The sequence below is a fragment of the Cyanistes caeruleus genome, chromosome 7 (genome assembly GCF_971803275.1).
Source record: "Cyanistes caeruleus chromosome 7, bCyaCae1.hap1.1, whole genome shotgun sequence".
NCBI classification, from domain to species: Eukaryota; Metazoa; Chordata; class Aves; order Passeriformes; family Paridae; genus Cyanistes; species Cyanistes caeruleus.
In genome coordinates, this window is record NC_141707.1 from 5,514,891 (window position 1) to 5,534,141 (window position 19,251).

Genomic DNA, 19,251 nt, shown 5'->3' on the forward strand with positions numbered 1-19,251 from the left:
CAGGTGTTGTTTAGGATCCTTGCTGTTTACTTGCAAGAAGCAGTCAAGGGGTGGTGTTGCACTTGTCCAATGATAATGATGTGTAAGTTTAATGCCCAGTAAGAGTTTTACCACTCTGACATTCTCAAAGATGTCTATAAATGAAGATCAAAAATAATAAATCTCTCTCTTGATCAACCCAGCCAGAGAGTCTGTGTCATATATCTCTCCGTTTCTAATATAGTGTGACACTTCACAGCCGGGTTCAGGGCACACTCAGCTTGGCTCTTCCAAAATCCAAGGCCTTCAGGGTGCTAAGCAAGACCTTTAACTCCACAATGCTGTGGAACGGGGCCTTCAGCACAGGGACCTTTCCAGCCTGATCTGCACTCGTTCTTCTGCGTCTCTGCACAAAACACAGTGCAGGAGAGAACGGCAGGAGGGGCCTGTGTGTCACAGCGCTCTGGATTTGTGACCTTCAACTCCACAGAGATGCAGGTTTAGTGAAAAAGCAAAACTGTTTATTGATGGGATGCGAAGCAAAGGGATGAGCTGAGGGGCAAAAAAGGGGATGGGCAAGGTCTGAGGGCGGGGGGATGGAGCTGTGAAAAGGGATGGAAACTAGTGGGAAAAAGAAGGGATGGGCAGTGTCTGAGGGCTGGAGGCATGGAGCTATCAAAAGGGAAGGAGAATGGAGGGAAAAAGAAGGGATGGAAAGTGTCTGAGGGCCACAGGGAGGGAGGTATTCAAAAGGGAGGGAAACTGAAGGGAAAAAGAAGGGATGGGCAGTTTCTGAGGGCTGCAGGGACAGAACTATCTACAGGCAGGAGGAAAGGGCTGAAGCCATGCGAGCTTCCCACAGGCTCAGCTGTGCCAGTTGTCAGCTGTGCCTGGAGCTCCAGCTGGTCTCTTCTGGTTTCAGCATAGTCTCGTCTTCCATGGCATCTTATAGGAAGACTGGTTCTCCTAAAGCAGCAGACGAGTGAACTTCTGCTGTTCTTTCAATAAATGTCTGCTGAAAAACTGTGCTCCTCTGAGAAGGGTTGTCATCTCTTCTCAGGGCTTGAAGTGCTGCAAGAGAGGGGAACAGAGCCACGATCAGAGCCCGGATCTGTGGCAATCCTAGGAGAAAGTCCTGCCAGAGCCATGCCAGCCTGCTCTTGCTGTGGCCACGAGAGTGAAGAGGCCAACAGGATCAGCTGCAAGGTCCTGGTCACCCCACCCAAATCCGCCCCCCATGTCCCTGAAATCTCTCTGTGATGTTCCCACAACACCAAGGTGTGCACATGAGGACAGAAGCTCTCTGCAGCTCACGCACGGATTGCAGCTCCCCCAGTGCCAGCCCCTCACTGCCAGCTCTCACTCACCCTCGATGAGGGCCTGCAGCTCTTCCTGCGCCCCCCTCAGGTGCTTCCTGGCCATCCCTGGGAACACAGAGCCTGTCAGGGCCCCGGCAGCACAGCTCCCTGCCAGCGGCGCTGCCAGCCCTGGGGCCACACGGCCTCCCGCCCCGGCAGGGCTCAGCCCCAGCCCTTGCCGCATCCTGACTCAGCCCAAGGGCACGGCTGCCAGAGGCCGGCAGCAGCCCCGAGGGCAGCCGGGGCTCCAGGGCGCCGGGCCCGGGTGCCGCTGCCGGGACAGCAGCAGCCGGGGCCGGGGCCGAGCTGCGGCGGGGCCGGGAGCCAGCCCGGGCTCGTGGCTCACCCATGAAGCTGACGGCGTTCAACAGTGAGACAATCTCTTCAGTCCTTCACAAGCAACACGGCTGCAGGCCTCTAATAAATCCATGGGCCTGACAGTTTGTTACTTTTCTCAAGGCTTGCAAGCTGGGAAGAAACAGGACGCCTTTCCTGTTCTCAGATAGTGTGTAATCTACTTTCTTCCAGGCTTCCCAGCAATCTTCTGCACTTTCAGCCTTGCTTCTTTCTCACACTCACCCCTCTACCTTTGTATTTCCTTCTACTGTTTCCATTCCTGTTTTCACAGTGACAGCTCTCCACCTTCAGCTTTACACAACTTCATGTGTTTGGCTCAGGTGTCGGTGAATGAGACATCATGAGATACAGGAGGTTTCCCCATGTTGGGATTGATTTTCCTGGGGTTTGCAGGCTGTTCAAAGCATCGCTGCGCACTACATCTTCCCGGACTTTGTGTCATCTCCCAACTAAACAATCTCTTAGTTCAGTTGGGGTCCCTCTCAGAAAAGGTCTTAACACATTAAGAATCCTTTCTGCAGAGGCTGGGATCATTTCATCTGCACGTTTGTGTTTTGTTGGTAAGTAGTCAATTTTTGTAGCAGCAGCAGATATTCTTAGCTGACTATGGAGGGGTTGAGGTAGGTTCCCCTGTTTTTAGAATATGCAATTCTGCTGGTCGTTTAATGGGTTTTGTCAGGATGGTCTGGTCTGAGGTGCAGAAGGGCACTCACATGCCAGAATCCAAAACTTTCCATAGCACCTGTATGGGTTCTGACCAAGGTAAAGTTCACAGCCCTTCCAGTGCTGTGCTATGCATTGGTACCTGGGTGGGTGTTGAGAACAGACCAGTGTTTTGGCAACTGCCTGGCAGTGCTGTCCCTCTGACATTCCTTCCCACATCAAAGGGGATGGGAGTGGGCAAGATCCTGGGAGAGGACACAACCAAGCCAACTGACCCAAAGTAGCCAAAGGGATATTCCATACCTTATGACAGCAGCTCAGAGAGGTAATCTAAGAGAGAGAGGAGGAAGGGGGCGGGTATTTCTGAGTTTTCAGTGTTTGCCTTCTGGAGGACCCGTTACGCATGCTGAAGCCCTTCATTTCAGAAAATGTCCAAACATCAGATGGGAAGTAGAGAGTGACTTTTTTCTCTTCAGCCCGTGCAAGCACAGATCTCTGCTTAGTTGTTTATTTTACTGTAATAAAACTGCCTTATCTCACCCTGCTGGCTGTTCTCTGTCTTATTCTCTTCCCCGTCCCAGTGGGAAAGACAGTGACAGAGCGACAGTGGACACCTGGCACCCAGCCACGGTCGACCCACTGCAGTCGTTTAGGCACCCAAATGTGGGGTGATATAAAGTTGGTGAAATGGACTATAGCAGGAACCTGGAGGGGCCAGGATGGAACTGCAGAGGAGTGCAGGCCCGGGGTGGCAAACAGTTTAGCAATGAGCTCAAAGCTGTGGCAGGAGCAGCATGAGGCTGGGCAGACCCAGAGATGTTGAGCTAGAAGTGTACTAAAAATCCAGAGCAGCAGCAGAAACAGCAGGGTCTGGGCAGCCCTGGAAGGAGAAAAAAAAGGTGGAGGGGGGGTTTGTTTTTGGGTGTTCCCTGGCTGTCACCTGTGTAATGCCCTGGCAACAGCAGCAGCTGCTGGGCTCCCACAAGCAGCCTTGAAACGCTCCCTTACAGAGGTGGTCGGGGTCCCTGTTTTCCCCTCAGGCACCCAAGCACATGGTGAGGATCCCTCCCAGAGTGATTGGGTATTGAAAGGACCCAGTTACATGGCCACACCTGGGAGCAGAGGCTCACCCACATTAAAGAGACACAGAGATGGAAAAGTTCTTCAGTAGCAGTGGATCCTCTGGGCAGCAGCAGTCCTACACCAAAACCTCAACCATCTGCCCTTTGAGCCGTGTCCCCCAGCTAAGAGACAGCCATAACCCCACTGCCTGTCCCTCCTCCCCCAGGCACGACTCCCAAAAGCTCCTTTCCCTTGGCTGACTCCTTAGTGTGGGATGTAGGAGGTCTCGGCCACGTCTTTTGTTTCTTCATGACCTGTATTTGTGGCCCGGACAACCGCTGCCTTCACAGAGTCTTCCTTTCAGATGGGAAACAATTCCCTAAAGAATCCAAACCAAAAGAAGGGCCTCTACTTTGCTGTGTTGAAACAAAATCAAATGCTAAAAATTAGCTAAAATACAGAATAAAAAAAAAATAAATTCTTAGTTTATAATGGCTCAGCTCCTTATCAAATTCAGGGATCCCTAAATTTCTAGCTAAATACAATCTCACTCATTTTCAACATGTAAACAAGACAGCCAGTCCTGTCCTGCTGGCTCCCAGCAGCGCCTTGCAGCAGTCCTGCATCCACATCAGGATGCTGGCCCGCACAGGGCTGTCCTGGAAACTAAGGTGGCTGACTTGACGTTTGTGCAGGTACCCAGAGGCCAAGCCCAGCGGTGTTCCCTCAGGATACAGCAGTCCTGAGTGATCTCCCCTGACGTCACCCGCTCCTTGTGGCACCAGTTGCTTTCCTGTGCAATGTTCTAGCTGCCCCAAGAGTAAAGAGGGAGCTGGAGAAAGAGCTTGCCAGGCTGCTCTCCATCCTTTCCCAGCAATCCTGCTTAAGGGGAGAAGTCCAAGCTGAGCTCAAATGTGTAAATGGAAGAGCCGTGCACAGGAAGGGTCAGTGGGAAGGATGATCCAGGAACCATTGGCCTGGCAGCCTGAGCTTGCTACCGCGGAAGGCCGTGGAGCAGATCCTGCTGAGTGCCATGCCACGGCATGTGCAGGGAACCAGGGGCTCTGCTGGAGGGTGGGAAAGCTCTGTGGAGGGATGGGAACAGCTGGGGGTCCTGGTGGGGTGTTGAGGAGTTCTGTGAGCATGTTTTGGGGGGTGTTGGTATTGGTGGGTGTGTTGGGGAAGGAGTTGCCTGGAAGTGAGAGGTCTAGGCTGGAATTTGAGTCAGTTTAACAGCATCATCTGTGGTTTAGCACAGCCTTGCTTATGGAGGACATAAGGAATATGTGTGACTTTTCCTGTTAGTGGTCCTGGTTCTCATGCAAAAAAGAAGAGGGGAGAGCTGAAATTTATTGGCCACCTAGATATCTGTACCAGGGGGAGGATTAGCCTTTTTGCAGTCGACTCAATTGTTTGGACTACTTTTGTAATACTGAGTGGACTTTGTTTCCTTGAGAGCTTTAATCCTTCAGAGAATTAGGATATTATCATCCCTCCATAGAAAAGCAAAGGTTTGCAAATCAAAGAATGGCCTTTTTTTAGCCTCTGTGCTGTGTTATATTTTGTAATGTGACTCTCAAAGGATGATGTTAAGGCAAAGGACTTGCTGCTTTGAGATGGGAAGCAAACTTGCACATCTTTCACATTCTCCGGACACTCCAATTAATTGGTGAAGTCTGCCAGATCCTTCTGTGCCTTCCCAACAAAGATGTTTTTTGAGGTGCATGAAATGACTTCAATTGGAAAATAATTCCAATTAATGTAATTAATCTGACCAAGACTAAGAGTTACCAGCAGTTGTTCCAGATGCTCCTGCCAAGACCCCTGCAGGAAGGAGCCCAGCCCCCAATGCACGTGGGCTTTGGCTTTGGCCCTCTGGCACAGAAACCCCCCAGGGGCACAGGTCTCTGGGGCAGGAGAAGGGCACCAGCACTGCCAGGGCTCGGCTGGGGTGGCAGGTCTGCCTCGGTGGGGACTCTGCCACACCTGCTGATTTCAGTGCTGCCAGGCCCCTGTACAGATTCTGTGCAAGGCCCCGTGCCCTTCCTGCTGCGCCTGCGTCGGCAGCCCTGGGGGCTCCTTCTGCTGCCCTGAGCCTGCAGAGCAGGGCAGCGTTTGCTGATGGTTTGAGGTGTTCCTAAAGATCCTGTCAGGCTGTCTTAGACACTTTGGGCAAGGGATTCCTTCCAACCTGGGCCACTTTGGGGGGGATGGGGGCGGAACCGGGGCAGGTGGCAGTGTGTGCAAGGGCCCTTTGTGACACGGTGCAGAATGGTAACCGTGGAATGGAAAGGGACAGGGTGTCCAAGGGCCCTTTGTGACACATGGTGACATAGGGGCTGTCCCAGTGCGGTGACAGGGCCATGCCCCAGTGCTCAGTGCACGCGACGGGACAGGACGCGCCAGAGCGGTGCTGTGAGGAGCCCCCACACAGCGCACTCGTTTGTGTCTAACCCGGAGATTTTCCAAGGCGTTTCTTCTACAGGTGACCTCGTGGCAAGACTGCGGGCCTTGGTGGCCCGTGGCTTTCCCGAGGCTTTTCTTTTGCAGCTCCCCACGGGGAAGACTGCGGGCCTTGGTGGCCTGTGGCTTTCCCGAGGCTTTTCTTTTGCAGGTGCCTGCGGGGCAAGACTGTGGGCCTTGCTGGCCCGTGGCCTTCCCAAGACTTTTCTTTTGCAGGTACCTTCAAGGCCAGACTCCGGTACTTGGTGACCTGGAGCTTTTCTGAGGCATCTCCCATCCTTCTGACCTCTGTCCTAAAGGTGAGACTGTGGGACCTGGTGACCACAGTCATTTACAAGGAGCCTCAAGTCATTGTGGCCGGAGCCCTCGAGACCAGACTGCAGGACTTGCTGTCCTGTAGCCTTCCTGAGGCTTCTCTCTCACAGGTGCATTCAAGGCTCAACTGCACAGTTTGTTTTCTCAGTTTGATTTCCCAAGGCATCTCACTTTAAGGTGCCTTTGAGGCAGGATTCCATCATGGCAGGCAGATTCCTCAACCTGTTCAAAGTGTTCCGACGGAACAGAAAAACAGACCGTGGAGCTGCCCCAGCAGAACAGCCGGAAGAGCTGGAGCAGTTCCAACCACTGCAGGATGGTGAGTGGCAGAGCTGGGCCACAGGGCTGATGGCTGCAGCCAGTTAGGAACCATCCCATCCCATCCCATCCCATCCCATCCCATCCCATCCCATCCCATCCCATCCCATCCCATCCCATCCCATCCCATCCCATCCCATCCCATGTGGACATGCCCAAGGACAGGACAGAAGAAGGGCTGGGGCTGACTCCCGCCAGTGACCGTGCTCCATCCCCTGAGCCACCCCAGGGCTGTCCCTGCCTGGGGAGTGCAAGGCTGGGCTGTGTTCTCCGGCCTCTCCCGCAGTCCCTCAGCTCTGGCTGCTCTTTTCCAGATGCAGCCATGGACAAGAGACAAGAGCAGGAGCCTGCCCAGGGCCGCTTCCGCAAAACGCTGAAGGTACCTGCAGCCATCCCCACCTGGGCTGGGCCTGCTGTCACTGCTCAGCCCAGCTCTGCACATGGAGCACTCCTTGGAACATGCCTCTCTTCCCTGTCCTTTCTTCATTCTGCACAGAGGTTCCGCAAATTCTTGCGCATTCGGCGTAGAAAGAACACCACCACAGCAGGAACAGAGGGCACAGCTGAGCCTGACTCTGGGCTGGAGGAGCTCCAGGCAGAGCCTGATGTCAGCCCAGATTCAGCTGAGCCCTCAGAAGTTTCTGAGACTGAAGTGAAGAATGACAGGGCAGAGGCTGACATGGCAGAGACTGAGGACGTGGCCATTCCAGATGATGACACCAGAGAGACTCAGGGCATCGCAAATGCTGACAGGACACCCACTCCCACTGTAAGCCAAGAGCTCATATGGGATTATTTCAAGGAAGCTTGTGTTTCTTCTGACATTGTTGACAAGAGAGCTGCTTCTTCTGACCAGCAGGTAGCCAGCCAGGGGTCAGAACTGGAGGTCTCCCAGGATCCTGTGCCCCTTCAAGCCACATCCACAGGGCCCCCTCAGCCTTTGAGGCCAGCAGAGTGTGATGGGACGGTAAGCACTTCTTGGGGGAAGCTGGGGAAGTTGCTGCCTTGGACAGCGCTCCAAGTCTTCCCCATGCCTCCTCCAGGTGCCAGCTATTGTGAGGAACATTTACCAGAGTCTGGTGTCCCATGTCCCTGTGGATGCCAGTCAGCAAACCGACATAGTGAGGCTGGCTGAAGAAGACCCTATTGATGTGGTGCTGACCCTCCTGTGCTGTGCCCCATCGTGTGACAGGTATGGGGCCCACGTGCCTTGAGAGCTCAGGGCTCAGCGGCCTTTAGGGCCCATCGCCCTGCACAGCCTGTCCAATGGGCTCTGCCCAACAGGCAGAGAGGCCCAGGAGCCTCGGGCCCCTCTGTTTCCTGAGGCTGCTGCCAGTGCTCCCTCCCTGCCCCTCAGGGCACTGGGGCTCTGTCACCTGGGACCCCACAGCTACACAGGGCATGGCTCTGTGACTGAGACACCCCTGACACAGAGCTCTGATCCCACAGAGCTGCTGCAGTGATGTGGCAAGCCATAGCCTCATCAGGACCAGCAGTGAAGAGAGTGGTGCCAATACTGCTCTGTGTGATGGAGAACTGGCCACTTTGCAACATCTGCACCTCTGATGGGGACAACAAAGATGTTTTTCCCTTGAGTGTGAGTTTCTGGAGCTGACCTTTGATCACCTGCAGCTTGCTTCCCCAGGAACTCTCCATCCTCTCCCTGCCTCAGGCTGGGCTGAAACCTGGGCTAGGGGCAGGCTCAGGGGGCACCGGGCCCACTGCTCCCTCTGCATCTCCCCTCGGGCCCTGCCCCATGGACACCTCGGCACTGAGCGCTGTCTTGGTGTGATTCTTTTGCAGGCAACTCTGGTGCTCTGGGTGATGGTCCAGATGCCTCAGTGCCATGAGGCGATGCTCATTTATACCCCTCGCCTTTTTGTGGCTCTGCTGTTCCAAGTTGTCATCACCACACAGCAGATGCCACCAGAGGAATTTGACAGCTTCTGGAGAGCATGCCAGGAGGAACACCAACTTCCCAGCAACCCCAACAGGTGCCAGTCCTCCTGTCCTTCCCATGCCCTTGTGGCTGACACCAGTGCACCCAGTGTGACCTGGCCTTTGCTCTGCACACAGCTTTGCAGTGCAGGCCATGAAGGCTCTGCTCTGCCGACTGGGGTGCTCCAAAGAGGTGATGGCTATGGAGCGCAAGGGTGGCTGGGACACGCTCCTCTGTGCTGACACCCAGCACAATGCCGTGGGTCTGCTGGCCAGGTAAGAGCCCCTTCCCCCCCACTGCCTCTGAAATGTGTGCCCTGTGGCCCTCATAGTCCCCATGGTCATGGCCAGAAGGCCTCATCACTGAGGGATGGCTGAGCAGACTGGAAACGGCTGATAGAGGAGGGTGCCCAAAAGAAGCCACCTCCCAAAGCACCCATGATCCCTCCAAGGATGCTGGGGAAAGGCCAGATCTCTATGAGTCATTCATGGCAGAGATTTGCCCCTCCACACCTCAAGTCTTGGTGCTGTTTTCCCCCTGACAGGGAGATGCACCATGGATTGGTCCGCTTCTGTTCCCGCATTGCAATCCAGCTGCTCAAGGCACTCGCCAGGGATAAGGCACCCTGTGAATTATCCTCTCTGGCATTCCTTGTGGAGGTGAGCCCCATGGCAGCACTACCTCGCTGAGCTGCCTGCCAGCCCTGTCCCCTTGCATAGCCACAGCTGCCTGGGACGGTGCCCGCGCCCTGTGCTGCTGCCTGGGCCCAGCCCTGTGCAGTTCCAGGCTCCTGCCAGCCGGCTCCCCTGTCACTGCCCTGTGCCTTTCAGGTCCTCGAGTACTTAGATTTGATTACATACGGTGAGGATGTCCTTGAGATGGTGTCAAGGCACCTGCAGAGCGAGTGCAGGCAGAGGCGTCGCCTGGCACTCAGAGGCCTCGTGGTGCTCAGCCAGGATCCCTCGATGGTGAGAACGGGGCAGCGGCTGAAGCTGTGCTGGGCAAAGCAGCCCCTTGGGCTGGCTGGGCTTCAGGAGCTGAGGCAGCTGCTCCCAGCTCTCCTGCCTCACCTGCCTCAGTGCTTTGGGACAGGCCTTTGGCCTCTGGGCCCGGCAGCAGCAGGGTGGGGTTGCAGTGCCAGGGTGGTCTTGGCGCTGCAGCCGTTCAGGGCTTCCCAGCACAGCCTTGTGTTCCAAACAGGCCATAAGGATGTGCAGCCTGTCTCAACGCCTTCAGGACCTGCTGGGTGATGCAGATAGAAATGTGGTTGGCATGACCCTCCGTGTGTTCATCAATATGCTCAAGAATAAAGACATCGTGGTATGCAGCACCACTGCTCCAAAGCTGGCTCAGGCACTCATGCTGCTCTTTGATCACGTAAGGCTCTGTGCCCCCAGCCATGGGCATTGGCTGCTGCCCAGAAACTTTGTGTCTTACAGATTTCTGGGTCTTTGTCCAGTCGAGCCTGGAGGAATAGGTATTAAGGTATTTTTCATTTCTTTTCCTCCAGGGCCACAGCCACATGCAGTTGCTCTCCCTTGACCTCTTCTTCATGACAATGGATTTGGTAGTGGATGAGGGAAAGAAGCCTCTGGAGAAGATTTTGAACCAGAGCCTGTTTCCACTCTTCATCCACTGCTATGATGAGAACTGGCGTGTGGCAAAGGTGAGGTTTGCTGTGATGCCGGTGCATCCCTGGGAGGGGCATCGGCTTCCTCCTGTCGTGGAACCTCCCAGGCTGCAGCTTCCTCTGGGCCCTGTCAGCCAGACAAGAGTGCTGTGCCCTTGGCTGCAGTGCCATCTCTGCATCTCTGCTGCTCTCCAGGCCTCTCAGCAAACGCTGCTCCGTGTGGCCGACTTCCTCAAGAGGAGGAATCTCAAGCAGCTGTTGAGAAAAGAGCAGCTGTGGGAGTTTGCTGACTGTCTGGTAAGAACGGCCTGGAGAAGCCCAAATTTGAGAAGCTCCCTGCCCCCAGTGCTCAGTGTGTGGGGCTGGCAGCTGGGGCCCAGTGCTGCACCCATGGGAGACAGCCTGTGCCCCACACACCGCTCCCTTCCCTGGGCTGCACGGCTTCTTCTCCAGGCTCCTGTGTCCCCGAGCCGGGTGCCGATGGAGCCCCAGCCCTGTGGGGCTGCGGGCCTGGGGGGCACCGCGGCTCCCCGGGCAGCAGCCGGCCCTCTGCCCCCTCCAGAGCCCGGCGCCAGTGGCTGCTGCCCGGTGCCTCAGGGCTGGGCGGGCACGGGAGGCCCGGGCTGGCCGCAGGCAGCGTCCGGCCGAGGGGCAGAGCCCGCACCGACCCTTCCCTCCTGCCGCTCTCTGCAGCTGGCACAGGACGAGAGCCGAGCAGCCGAGTACCTGCGCCGGGCCCTGCCGTACGTGGACAGCCCACAGGAGTCCCTGCGAGTGGCAGCCATCAGGTTCATCGGTGAGCCACGAGCCCGGGCTCCCTCCCCTCCCCGCCGCAGCTCGGCCCCGGCCCCGGCTGCTGCTGTCCCGGCAGCGGCACCCGGGCCCGGCGCCCTGGAGCCCCGGCTGCCCTCGGGGCTGCTGCCGGCCTCTGTCAGCCGTGCCCTTGGGCTGAGTCAGGATGCGGCAAGGGCTGGGGCTGAGCCCTGCCGGGGCGGGAGGCCGTGTGGCCCCAGGGCTGGCAGCGCCGCTGGCAGGGAGCTGTGCTGCCAGGGCCCTGACAGGCTCTGTGTTCCCAGGGACGGCCAGGAAGCACCTGAGGGCATAGTAAGAAGAGCTGCAGGCCCTCATCGAGGGTGAGTGAGAGCTGGCAGTGAGGGGCTGGTACTGGGGGATCTGCAATGCCCGGGAAGGGAGCTGCAATCTGTGCCCCGGCTTCGGACGGCTTCTCTCCCTGTGTGGACACCTTGGTGGTGTGGGAATATCACAGAGAGATTTCAGGGACATGGGGGGCAGATTTGGGTGGGGTGACCAGGACCTTGCAGCTGATCCTGTTGGCCTCTTCACTCTCGTGGCCACAGCAAGAGCAGGCTGGCATGGCTCTGGCAGGACTTTCTCCTAGGATTGCCACAGATCCGGGCTCTGATCGTGGCTCTGTTCCCCTCTCTTGCAGCACTTCAGGCCCTGAGAAGAGATGACAACCCTTCTCAGAGGAGCACTGTTTTTCAGCAGACATTTATTGAAAGAACAGCAGAAGTTCACTCGTCTGCTGCTTTAGGAGAACCAGTCTTCCTATAAGATGCCATGGAAGACGAGACTACGCTGAAACCAGAAGAGACCAGCTGGAGCTCCAGGCACAGCTGACAACTGGCACAGCTGAGCCTGTGGGAAGCTCGCATGGCTTCAGCCCTTTCCCCCTGCCTGTAGATAGTTCTGTCCCTGCAGCCCTCAGAAACTGCCCATCCCTTCTTTTTCCCTTCAGTTTCCCTCCCTTTTGAATACCTCCCTCCCTGTGGCCCTCAAACACTTTCCATCCCTTCTTTTTCCCTCCATTCTCCTTCCCTTTTGATAGCTCCATGCCTCCAGCCCTCAGACACTGCCCATCCTTTCTTTCTCCCACTAGTTTCCATCCCTTTTCACAGCTCCATCCCCCTGCCCTCAGACCTTGCCCATCCCCTTTTTTGCCCCTCAGCTCATCCCTTTGCTTCGCATCCCATCAATAAACAGTTTTGCTTTTTCACTAAACCTGCATCTCTGTGGAGTTGAAGGGTCACAAATCCAGAGCGCTGTGACACACAGGCCCCTCCTGCCGTTCTCTCCTGCACTGTGTTGTTGTCTTTTAAAGCAAGGCAGACCCTTTGCCTGGTTCAGGAGCCAGCACAGTGACCAACACCCAGGCCACTCGGTCCATTGCACACAGACATCAATGTGACGGATGGCAAATGGTGTTTATTGCTGGAGAATTTGGCATTTTATAAGCTAGGGTCCCTGTGTTACTCCCATCTGCTTTCATCACAGCTAGGTGCTATTGGCTAATTGCAGGGCTAATTACTACACTAAAGATGGGGGGGGGGAGGGTTACTATCTTTCCCTTACATCCCAATATCTTCCGAGCGCTAGACCCTACTTCAACATATTCCCCCCTCTCTATGCATAACTAATTTGCTAGAATATAAGGTGTATTAGTCTTAAAAAGTTCTAACGTTATTTTCTATATATCTATTTCTAAACACTTTGCCTAACTTATCTATATTATAAAAAGTTTTAAAAGCAGATATTATAAACTTCAGTAAAATATAGGGTACACTATACTTAACTAAAAGGCTAAAACTTATAAAATAGATACTGCAGTTTTTCATTAGTAAGCATAAGGCACACACAGTGACTAAGTGTATTTTTAGAGCATCTGTTGCCTTTCTACAAACAGAATGTTGACTCTTTCTAGTCGGCTCTAAACAAAAGATACAAGCTTATTTAAAACACACGGTTTTTCAATTATCTGCAAGTCTTCATCAGTTGTCATTTGTAGGTGAGACAGTCTCTGTTGTTGGGTGACGATGGCAGAGACACCTGTGGCAGCACCAGTTGCTCCCAGGTTAAGCAGCATCGCTATGGTCACACCTGTCACCAGTTCTGTTTTCTGAAGCCGGGTGGGTCTCTCTGCTTGCAGGCTCAACTCTTTATCCAGGTGGTACAGGACCCTGGGAACAATCACAACTTGCACAGAAAAATCGTTAGAAACAGCGAAGTTATAAACTGATAGGCATGTGGTCATCATTGTCTCGTTTGTGCTTATCAGCTGTTGCAGGCTGGAGCCTTGCCGTTTAGGATTTGTTGGTGAGAGAACTCTCTGTCTCCCCTCTGTCACCTGGACTGGGAACGCTAGCGCAGCTGAAGGGACCCAGCTGGCATATGGAGCTTTTATCTGTCCCCAGTCTGTGAGAGGGGTATCCACTCTCTGTTCTTTTTTAGTGTGGAGAGGGATATTCTTGTTTATTGTTTTCTCTTCCGAGGACTCAGCCTCCGACCATTCCTCGCTAGCGTCTCCATCGGAGTCAGAGCTCGACTGGCTAGCCACTTCCCATTTCCCGTACCTTTCTGTTGGGCTCCGGCCCCACCTACCACCCCTGTGGGCGGGCTGTTCCCTCCCTCTTGGCTCTCCTCGCCCTTCAGTCCACCCTCCACTCTGCCTTTCACCCCACCTTTCACTCCTCCCTTCACTCCACCTTTCACTCCGCCTTTCACCCCACCTTCTGTTCCTCCTTCTGCTCCCCCTCTCTCCCTCATATTCTTTTACATTCCTATCTTTCTCCCTCCATACACTTCCCCCGCATCTTTCTTCTTCACATTCCTTACCTTTTCCAACCTCCTGACCATGTCCATCTCTCAATGCCAGCGTTTGTTCTTTGTTTTCACTAAGGATATTTCTTTCCCGCTTTATGTCTTTTTGCTCAGCGCCATTTTTAGGCACCAGGGAGGATGTTTCCCTCCGGGCTTTTCCCACGGCACCCCTAGCTTCTTCTGTTAACTTTCTCCAAAAGGCTTCTGCTCTTCGCTGTTTCTCTGAGAGCAGATAAGGATTTGGGGATTGAGGAGATGTGTCGCCCTCTTGGGCCCCTTTTGGCTCAGCTGAGCTGCTCTTGTGTGGAGGCTGTGAAGCCTGAGTGGCTGCTCTGACCCCAAAATTTGGGGTGGCCAACAGACAGTTTTTTGCCGCCCTCCAGGTCTCTTTGGCAAGGGTTTTAGTACATCTGTCCCACACCTTAGGGTGGATAAACTTTACTAGCTGATTTATGACCCCAATATACAAAAGCCTTGCAGTAGCAAGAGTAAAAGAATTAGGTTTACAATTTAATTGCAATCTGACCTTTATCAAGGCTTTCATCTTCCTTCTGGACACAGGGACGTCTCCCTCGCCAGGACTAGTCCAGCTGGTCCTGACCGCTGCTCCTGTATTCCAGGCAACCCTCGCTTTCTGGGTTTGAATCCCGCTTTTTGAATTCTCACGGGTTTCAGCACCAAATGTTGTCTTTTAAAGCAAGGCAGACCCCTTGCCTGGTTCAGGAGCCAGCACGGTGACCAACACCCAGGCCACTCGGTCCACTGCACACAGACATCAATGTGATGGATGGCAAATGGTGTTTATTGCTGGAGAATTTGACATTTTATAACCTAGGGTCCCTGTGTTACTCCCATCTGCTTTCATCACAGCCAGGTGCTATTGGCCAATTGCAGGGGGCCTTACCATACACTGTGGAGGAGGGGGGTTACTATCTTTCCCTTACAACCCGATATCTTCCAAGCGCTAGACCCTGCTTCAACACCGTGTTTTGTGCAGAGACGCAGAGGAAGGAGCGCAGATCAGGCTGGAAAGGTCCCTGTTCTGAAGGCCCAGTTCCACAGCATTGTGGAGTTAAAGGTCTTGCTGAGCACCTTGAAGGCCTTGGATTTTGGAAGAGCCAAGCTGAGTATGCCCAGAACCCGGCTGTGAGGGATTCTGTGGCAAGCATGCACAGAGGGCAAAGGAGCTTGGAATGCCTGAGGCTTTCTAGAACAGCTTCCTGAAAGCACAGCAATGCTCCATCCCTGCACAGGATCAGGAAGAGGGCAGAACTGTTAGAGCCAGCAGAGAGATGGGGACTTCAGATGGCTCTTCTTTAGAATGCTGTTTATTCTATCGACTAGATTACAGCAGGGGGTCGTGGGTCAGCCTACAGCTGCTGGCTACAGGCAAGCCCTGTGTCCTGAAGCCCACTTAGTTCTGCTTACAGTGCATTATATCTCTTTCTTTTGCTGTGTGTATCATTGCATAACAACCAATCAGCATCATACACAATACCTTTACATGTACATATATCCTATCAAAACTGCTGAAATTACCATATATGTTAGTGACTACCTAATCATTTGAGTTAGTAATTAGATGGTAAACTCTGAAAGTTGTTTTGCAGTGGAAAATTCTTTTTGCTTTGGTAAAAAACGTCATTCTGTCTGCCTATGCTTTTTCACTTGGTAGAAAACATGCTTTGTTTGAAGGCCACTTAAAGCTGTTGGACTTCAGCCATAAAACCTCCTTCTAACTGACTAAACCTCTGTTCTAAACCTTCCAGCTTGACTAAACCTTTGTTCTCTCGGTGGTTGCAGCAATAAGTGGCCCTACAAATGTCTTTTTATATATCCATGCTTGCTTTCATTTCTATAGAACCTTCTGTAAGCATTCATATCTGTGAAAGTTTTCTGTTAAATTCTCATCCTTCCTAACATCTCCCCTGGCCTGATGAACAACACAGATGCTAGAAATCGTCTGATTCATCATTTGTGCACACATTGAAGTATACATGTGTCACAACCTGCTCACACAGGTGGGTGTCGTGAGAGGTTCGTTTGATCTCAGAATGCAAAAAGGACACCAAGGGATTTCAGTTTAAATCAAAACAGCAATAATGCATCTTTATTTTAGTGCCAGCATCATGGGTTATGCAATAGATGAGAAGGAGAGAAAGAGAGAGAGAGAGAGGAATAAAGAGGCAAAGTAAAGAGAGAATACGGGGGGGAGGTATCGCTACCAATGGACAAGATGGGGTCGCCAGTGTCTTCTTCCGTTGGGAACTCTCTCTCCAAAAGCAACTTAGAAAAGTCACCTTTAGAGTCTCAAGTTCCAAGGTGAGGGCAGTTGGCCAAAAGGTGGGGAGATGTATAGGCTATTGTGGTGTGACCCGTTGCTGTGGGAAGCAGGTGTGAGGTACTGAACAGGCCCCGCTCCTCACAAGTCCCTGCTCAGCAGCAGGAACGAAGGCAGTGTACCGTGGCAGCACAGCAAACACCTGCAAACAATCACTCTTGTGCTGTAGGTCGAGCACCCCTTCAAACAATGGCTTAGCAAGCATCCACCTCAACCAGGCCAGAACCCCTGCACAAAGTCCCCTGGGCTCCTCAGGGTCTCGGTCTCTGTTCTTGCCATGCTCGTGAGGCAAATGAGGGAAACTTCAGACCGTCTCTTACACCACCCCGTGACTCACGATCAGCGTCAAGAGGGCTCCTTTGTAGTGTTGTTACAAAGTCTTCATGTCTCCTCAAAGGCTGGTAGAGTACCCTGGAAAACAGAGACAGAAAATCAGACAGAAAAAGAAAAGTAGGAAAAAGATAAGGGCAAGAAAAAGGGAAAGACAAAAGTAAAGAATCAATTTTCAATTAAAATAAACATTCATCTTCTTATTACAAAGAATAAGTAATTTCAATTAATCAAATAAAACCCAAATAAACAATTTCAGGCAATTTCTTTATCATGAGGGACAATTTCCTATTTTTACTTTTCCAAAATTTCAATTAAATCCTGCTGAAGCAACAGTTGCTTTACCTGAGTGAGGTTCATCCCAATAGAGGTAGGCAATAAATGGTGCATCAGTGTGTAAATGGACTGTAAAAGGTGGTAAGAAATAACTGGGACTATATAAGAAAAATCACCTCCTGCAATCTTAGTAAAATTACAAACACAAAAATTTGAATGATTTTTTTGTATTCACTACTAAGATTTCTAGAAGTACACTATCACAAGCAGTTCTCAAACATGCACATCCACGTCCTATATGCACAAGTAGTTTCAGAAGTCTCGGTACGATGGATTTCAGAGTTGCAGATATTTTGTTCCATGTCCAAACAAATATCTTGAGCTCTGGTTGCATTACTTTCACAGATAAACGTTTGTTGTTCCCGGAAAATGCAGTTTCCAAATTAACAGTGAATTAATTATTAATGAAGTTTCCAAACCAACAGTTTGCCACTTCTCACCAATTTGATGAGCCCATTCCTTGTGCTCCAAAGGATAGAGAGCAGCTCCATCATGATTCAGCCCTAATGCAATGACAGGGAATATTGAAAGCGCTGAAGCATTCCGTATAGTCAGTACAAAGGCTGTGGCTGTGTTTGTGCTGGGGTCACAGGTAAAATTTACTAGGTTCCACCAGGATTGGAATTCTTTTTCCAAATCAGTGGCATTGTCCCAAATTATTTGTTGACTTTCAGCAGGAAAAGTGCCTTCTTTGCCTTCTCTTACAATTGAGGCAGTAACTGACTGCATCCACAATTGAGCCTGAATGCAGCTAAGAAGCGACAAAGAGATGTTATTTTGTGTGGCACCGAGTGCATCAATTATCAATTTGTGATCATTTACATTTACCTTTTCCCAATTTGGTAATATGTTTGATAGTAACCACTGTTGGGTTCCCAAAGCCGATAAGGATGACTGCAGTGGTTGCTGTAATTTGGTTACATCCCCACTTGTGGTAGCCAATTTGTTCATCTGCACTTCTGAATCAATACTATTCAAATTTCCCAGTCCTGTTCCCACAGCACAGGTTATGATCTTGTCATTCGTTTCTTAGAAGGATTACGCTTTCACAACCAGGTGTCCACCTCTCAAAAGAAGTTTGCAAAAAAGGTGAACAAGCTGGCTGAACTTCTGAGACATTGTTTTGCATTAGCAATTTGACTTGGTTAAGAGACCACGCTGGATTAAACAATATTTGTTGTTGGCCAGTTTTTCTGATTATACATGGCCCGATTTCAAAATTTCTCGGGTTCAGTATAACCAGAGGTTGGGTTGTGGTAGGTGTAGGTGTTACAACATTGACATCAAGTTCTCCCCAGTATTTGGTATTGTTTTTCCCACACACGATTTGATGGGAAAATTGTACGTCAGTCAGCTTTAGCCAACAATTCTGATTTTGAATTTCACAAAACAGAACATGGCCATGAGGCCCCGTGCCATAACTGTATACAGGTTCAATGAGGACTCAGCAATTAATTTTCAGGTTATTGTCACATCATCACCTTGCATTCCCATAAAGGGAGGGAAAACATTATGTTTGTCATCCAGCACTGGGGGGTGCTTACACCATGGTATGTGATTACTGCACTCAGTGCCACTGCATTGATTTTGAGTCTATGAATTAGACCTTTCAGACCTGACTGATGTGTCAGGTCATTTTGCCAATTACATGTTACAGAGGTTGATTTGGTTCAAGTGAAATGATACCAACAGTCAGTAGATTGGTTTTTACAAAGCTTTGTAATTTCCACCTTGTTGGTACAGGGGTCCAGGGTATAGTAACTAATATTTTTCTGATGACAACACGGTATGAGGGGGAATTATTTGTTCCATGACCACACTGCTGTGGCGCAGAGTTTTGCCATGATGTTGGGTGCAAATTGCTTGTCACATCTGATTCTAGAAAATTTCCAACGATTGCAACGGTGGAAGCTTTCTCATAAGGAGACTTTTCCATTTTTCTGCATCCTACCTTAATTTCTTCACCAATTGTTCCAGTTATCACTCTGGGCCAATCTTTTCGGTCCCAACCCCAGTCATTTTGACGGTATGTACCTCAAGAGTCGTGTAGTACTACGGTCACTAGGTTTGGGTGACGGCTTCTGGGGTAGGATCCTAGAACACATCAGGTGTACCTGATGGTAGCTTCAGACCACGGCCACTCAGCCGAGTTTTGGCCATGGTGTTGTGGTAAGATGCAGACAAGTATCTTACCATAGTAAGTACTTACTATTTAATACTAGTATTATCATGGTTTATCTGGTCTTCATGGCCCTCGGTGTTCTTCTGTGGAAAGTGAACACAACAGAGTCTGCCCCCAAAAGGCAGAAACTTAAAATGATGGAATTACCCAGCATGTGTTGATCCAATGCTTTTTTCCCAGAGTGTCGGAGGGCACCCATGCATATTTATTTGGAGAGGTTTTTAGTACTAGTGGTACTTGCCCTACACTAGGAAGGTCCACCAGGGCAGGTTGTCCAGGGTAGTGTGCTGGATCCTTTGGGTCACTTGGTCCTCATAGAGTGGGAATTATGCTTGGGGCTTTTGGACAAAAGGCAGTGAT

General features: G+C 51.7%; 1 protein-coding gene and 1 long non-coding RNA gene across 2 annotated transcripts; one reads left to right on the forward strand and one right to left on the reverse strand.

The window, feature by feature from the left end:
• Positions 1-478: 478 nt before the first annotated feature.
• LOC147652144 (uncharacterized) lies at positions 479-1,421 on the reverse strand. The gene is made up of 2 exons (XR_015289295.1): positions 1,347-1,421; positions 479-1,050 (listed from the first exon to the last, which is right to left on the reverse strand). It is a non-coding gene; the product is annotated as an uncharacterized LOC147652144 (long non-coding RNA).
• A 4,300-nt stretch (positions 1,422-5,721) lies between these two features.
• Positions 5,722-12,106, forward strand: LOC111941996 (maestro heat-like repeat-containing protein family member 7). Its single transcript, XM_086897602.1, has 17 exons — positions 5,722-6,181; positions 6,283-6,516; positions 6,830-6,894; positions 7,012-7,284; positions 7,372-7,482; positions 7,559-7,707; positions 7,965-8,112; positions 8,319-8,509; positions 8,592-8,729; positions 8,999-9,113; positions 9,285-9,422; positions 9,655-9,831; positions 9,965-10,120; positions 10,280-10,381; positions 10,778-10,880; positions 11,161-11,217; positions 11,535-12,106. Exons 2-16 carry the CDS (start codon positions 6,399-6,401, stop codon positions 11,187-11,189), a joined length of 2,013 nt encoding a protein of 670 aa, XP_086753728.1. The 5' UTR covers positions 5,722-6,181; positions 6,283-6,398; the 3' UTR covers positions 11,190-11,217; positions 11,535-12,106.
• The last annotated feature ends 7,145 nt before the right edge of the window (positions 12,107-19,251 follow it).

What these genes read in the sequence shown, in the direction of transcription:
- LOC111941996 (XM_086897602.1), top strand. Translation starts at nt 6,399, where the DNA reads ATGGCAGGCAGATTCCTCAACCTGTTCAAAGTGTTCCGACGGAACAGA. An exon ending in CAGCAGAGTGTGATGGGACG is followed by an intron (nt 7,483 to 7,558) that starts GTAAGCACTTCT and finishes TGCCTCCTCCAG; the next exon opens with GTGCCAGCTATTGTGAGGAA. An exon ending in GGGAGTTTGCTGACTGTCTG is followed by an intron (nt 10,382 to 10,777) that starts GTAAGAACGGCC and finishes CGCTCTCTGCAG; the next exon opens with CTGGCACAGGACGAGAGCCG.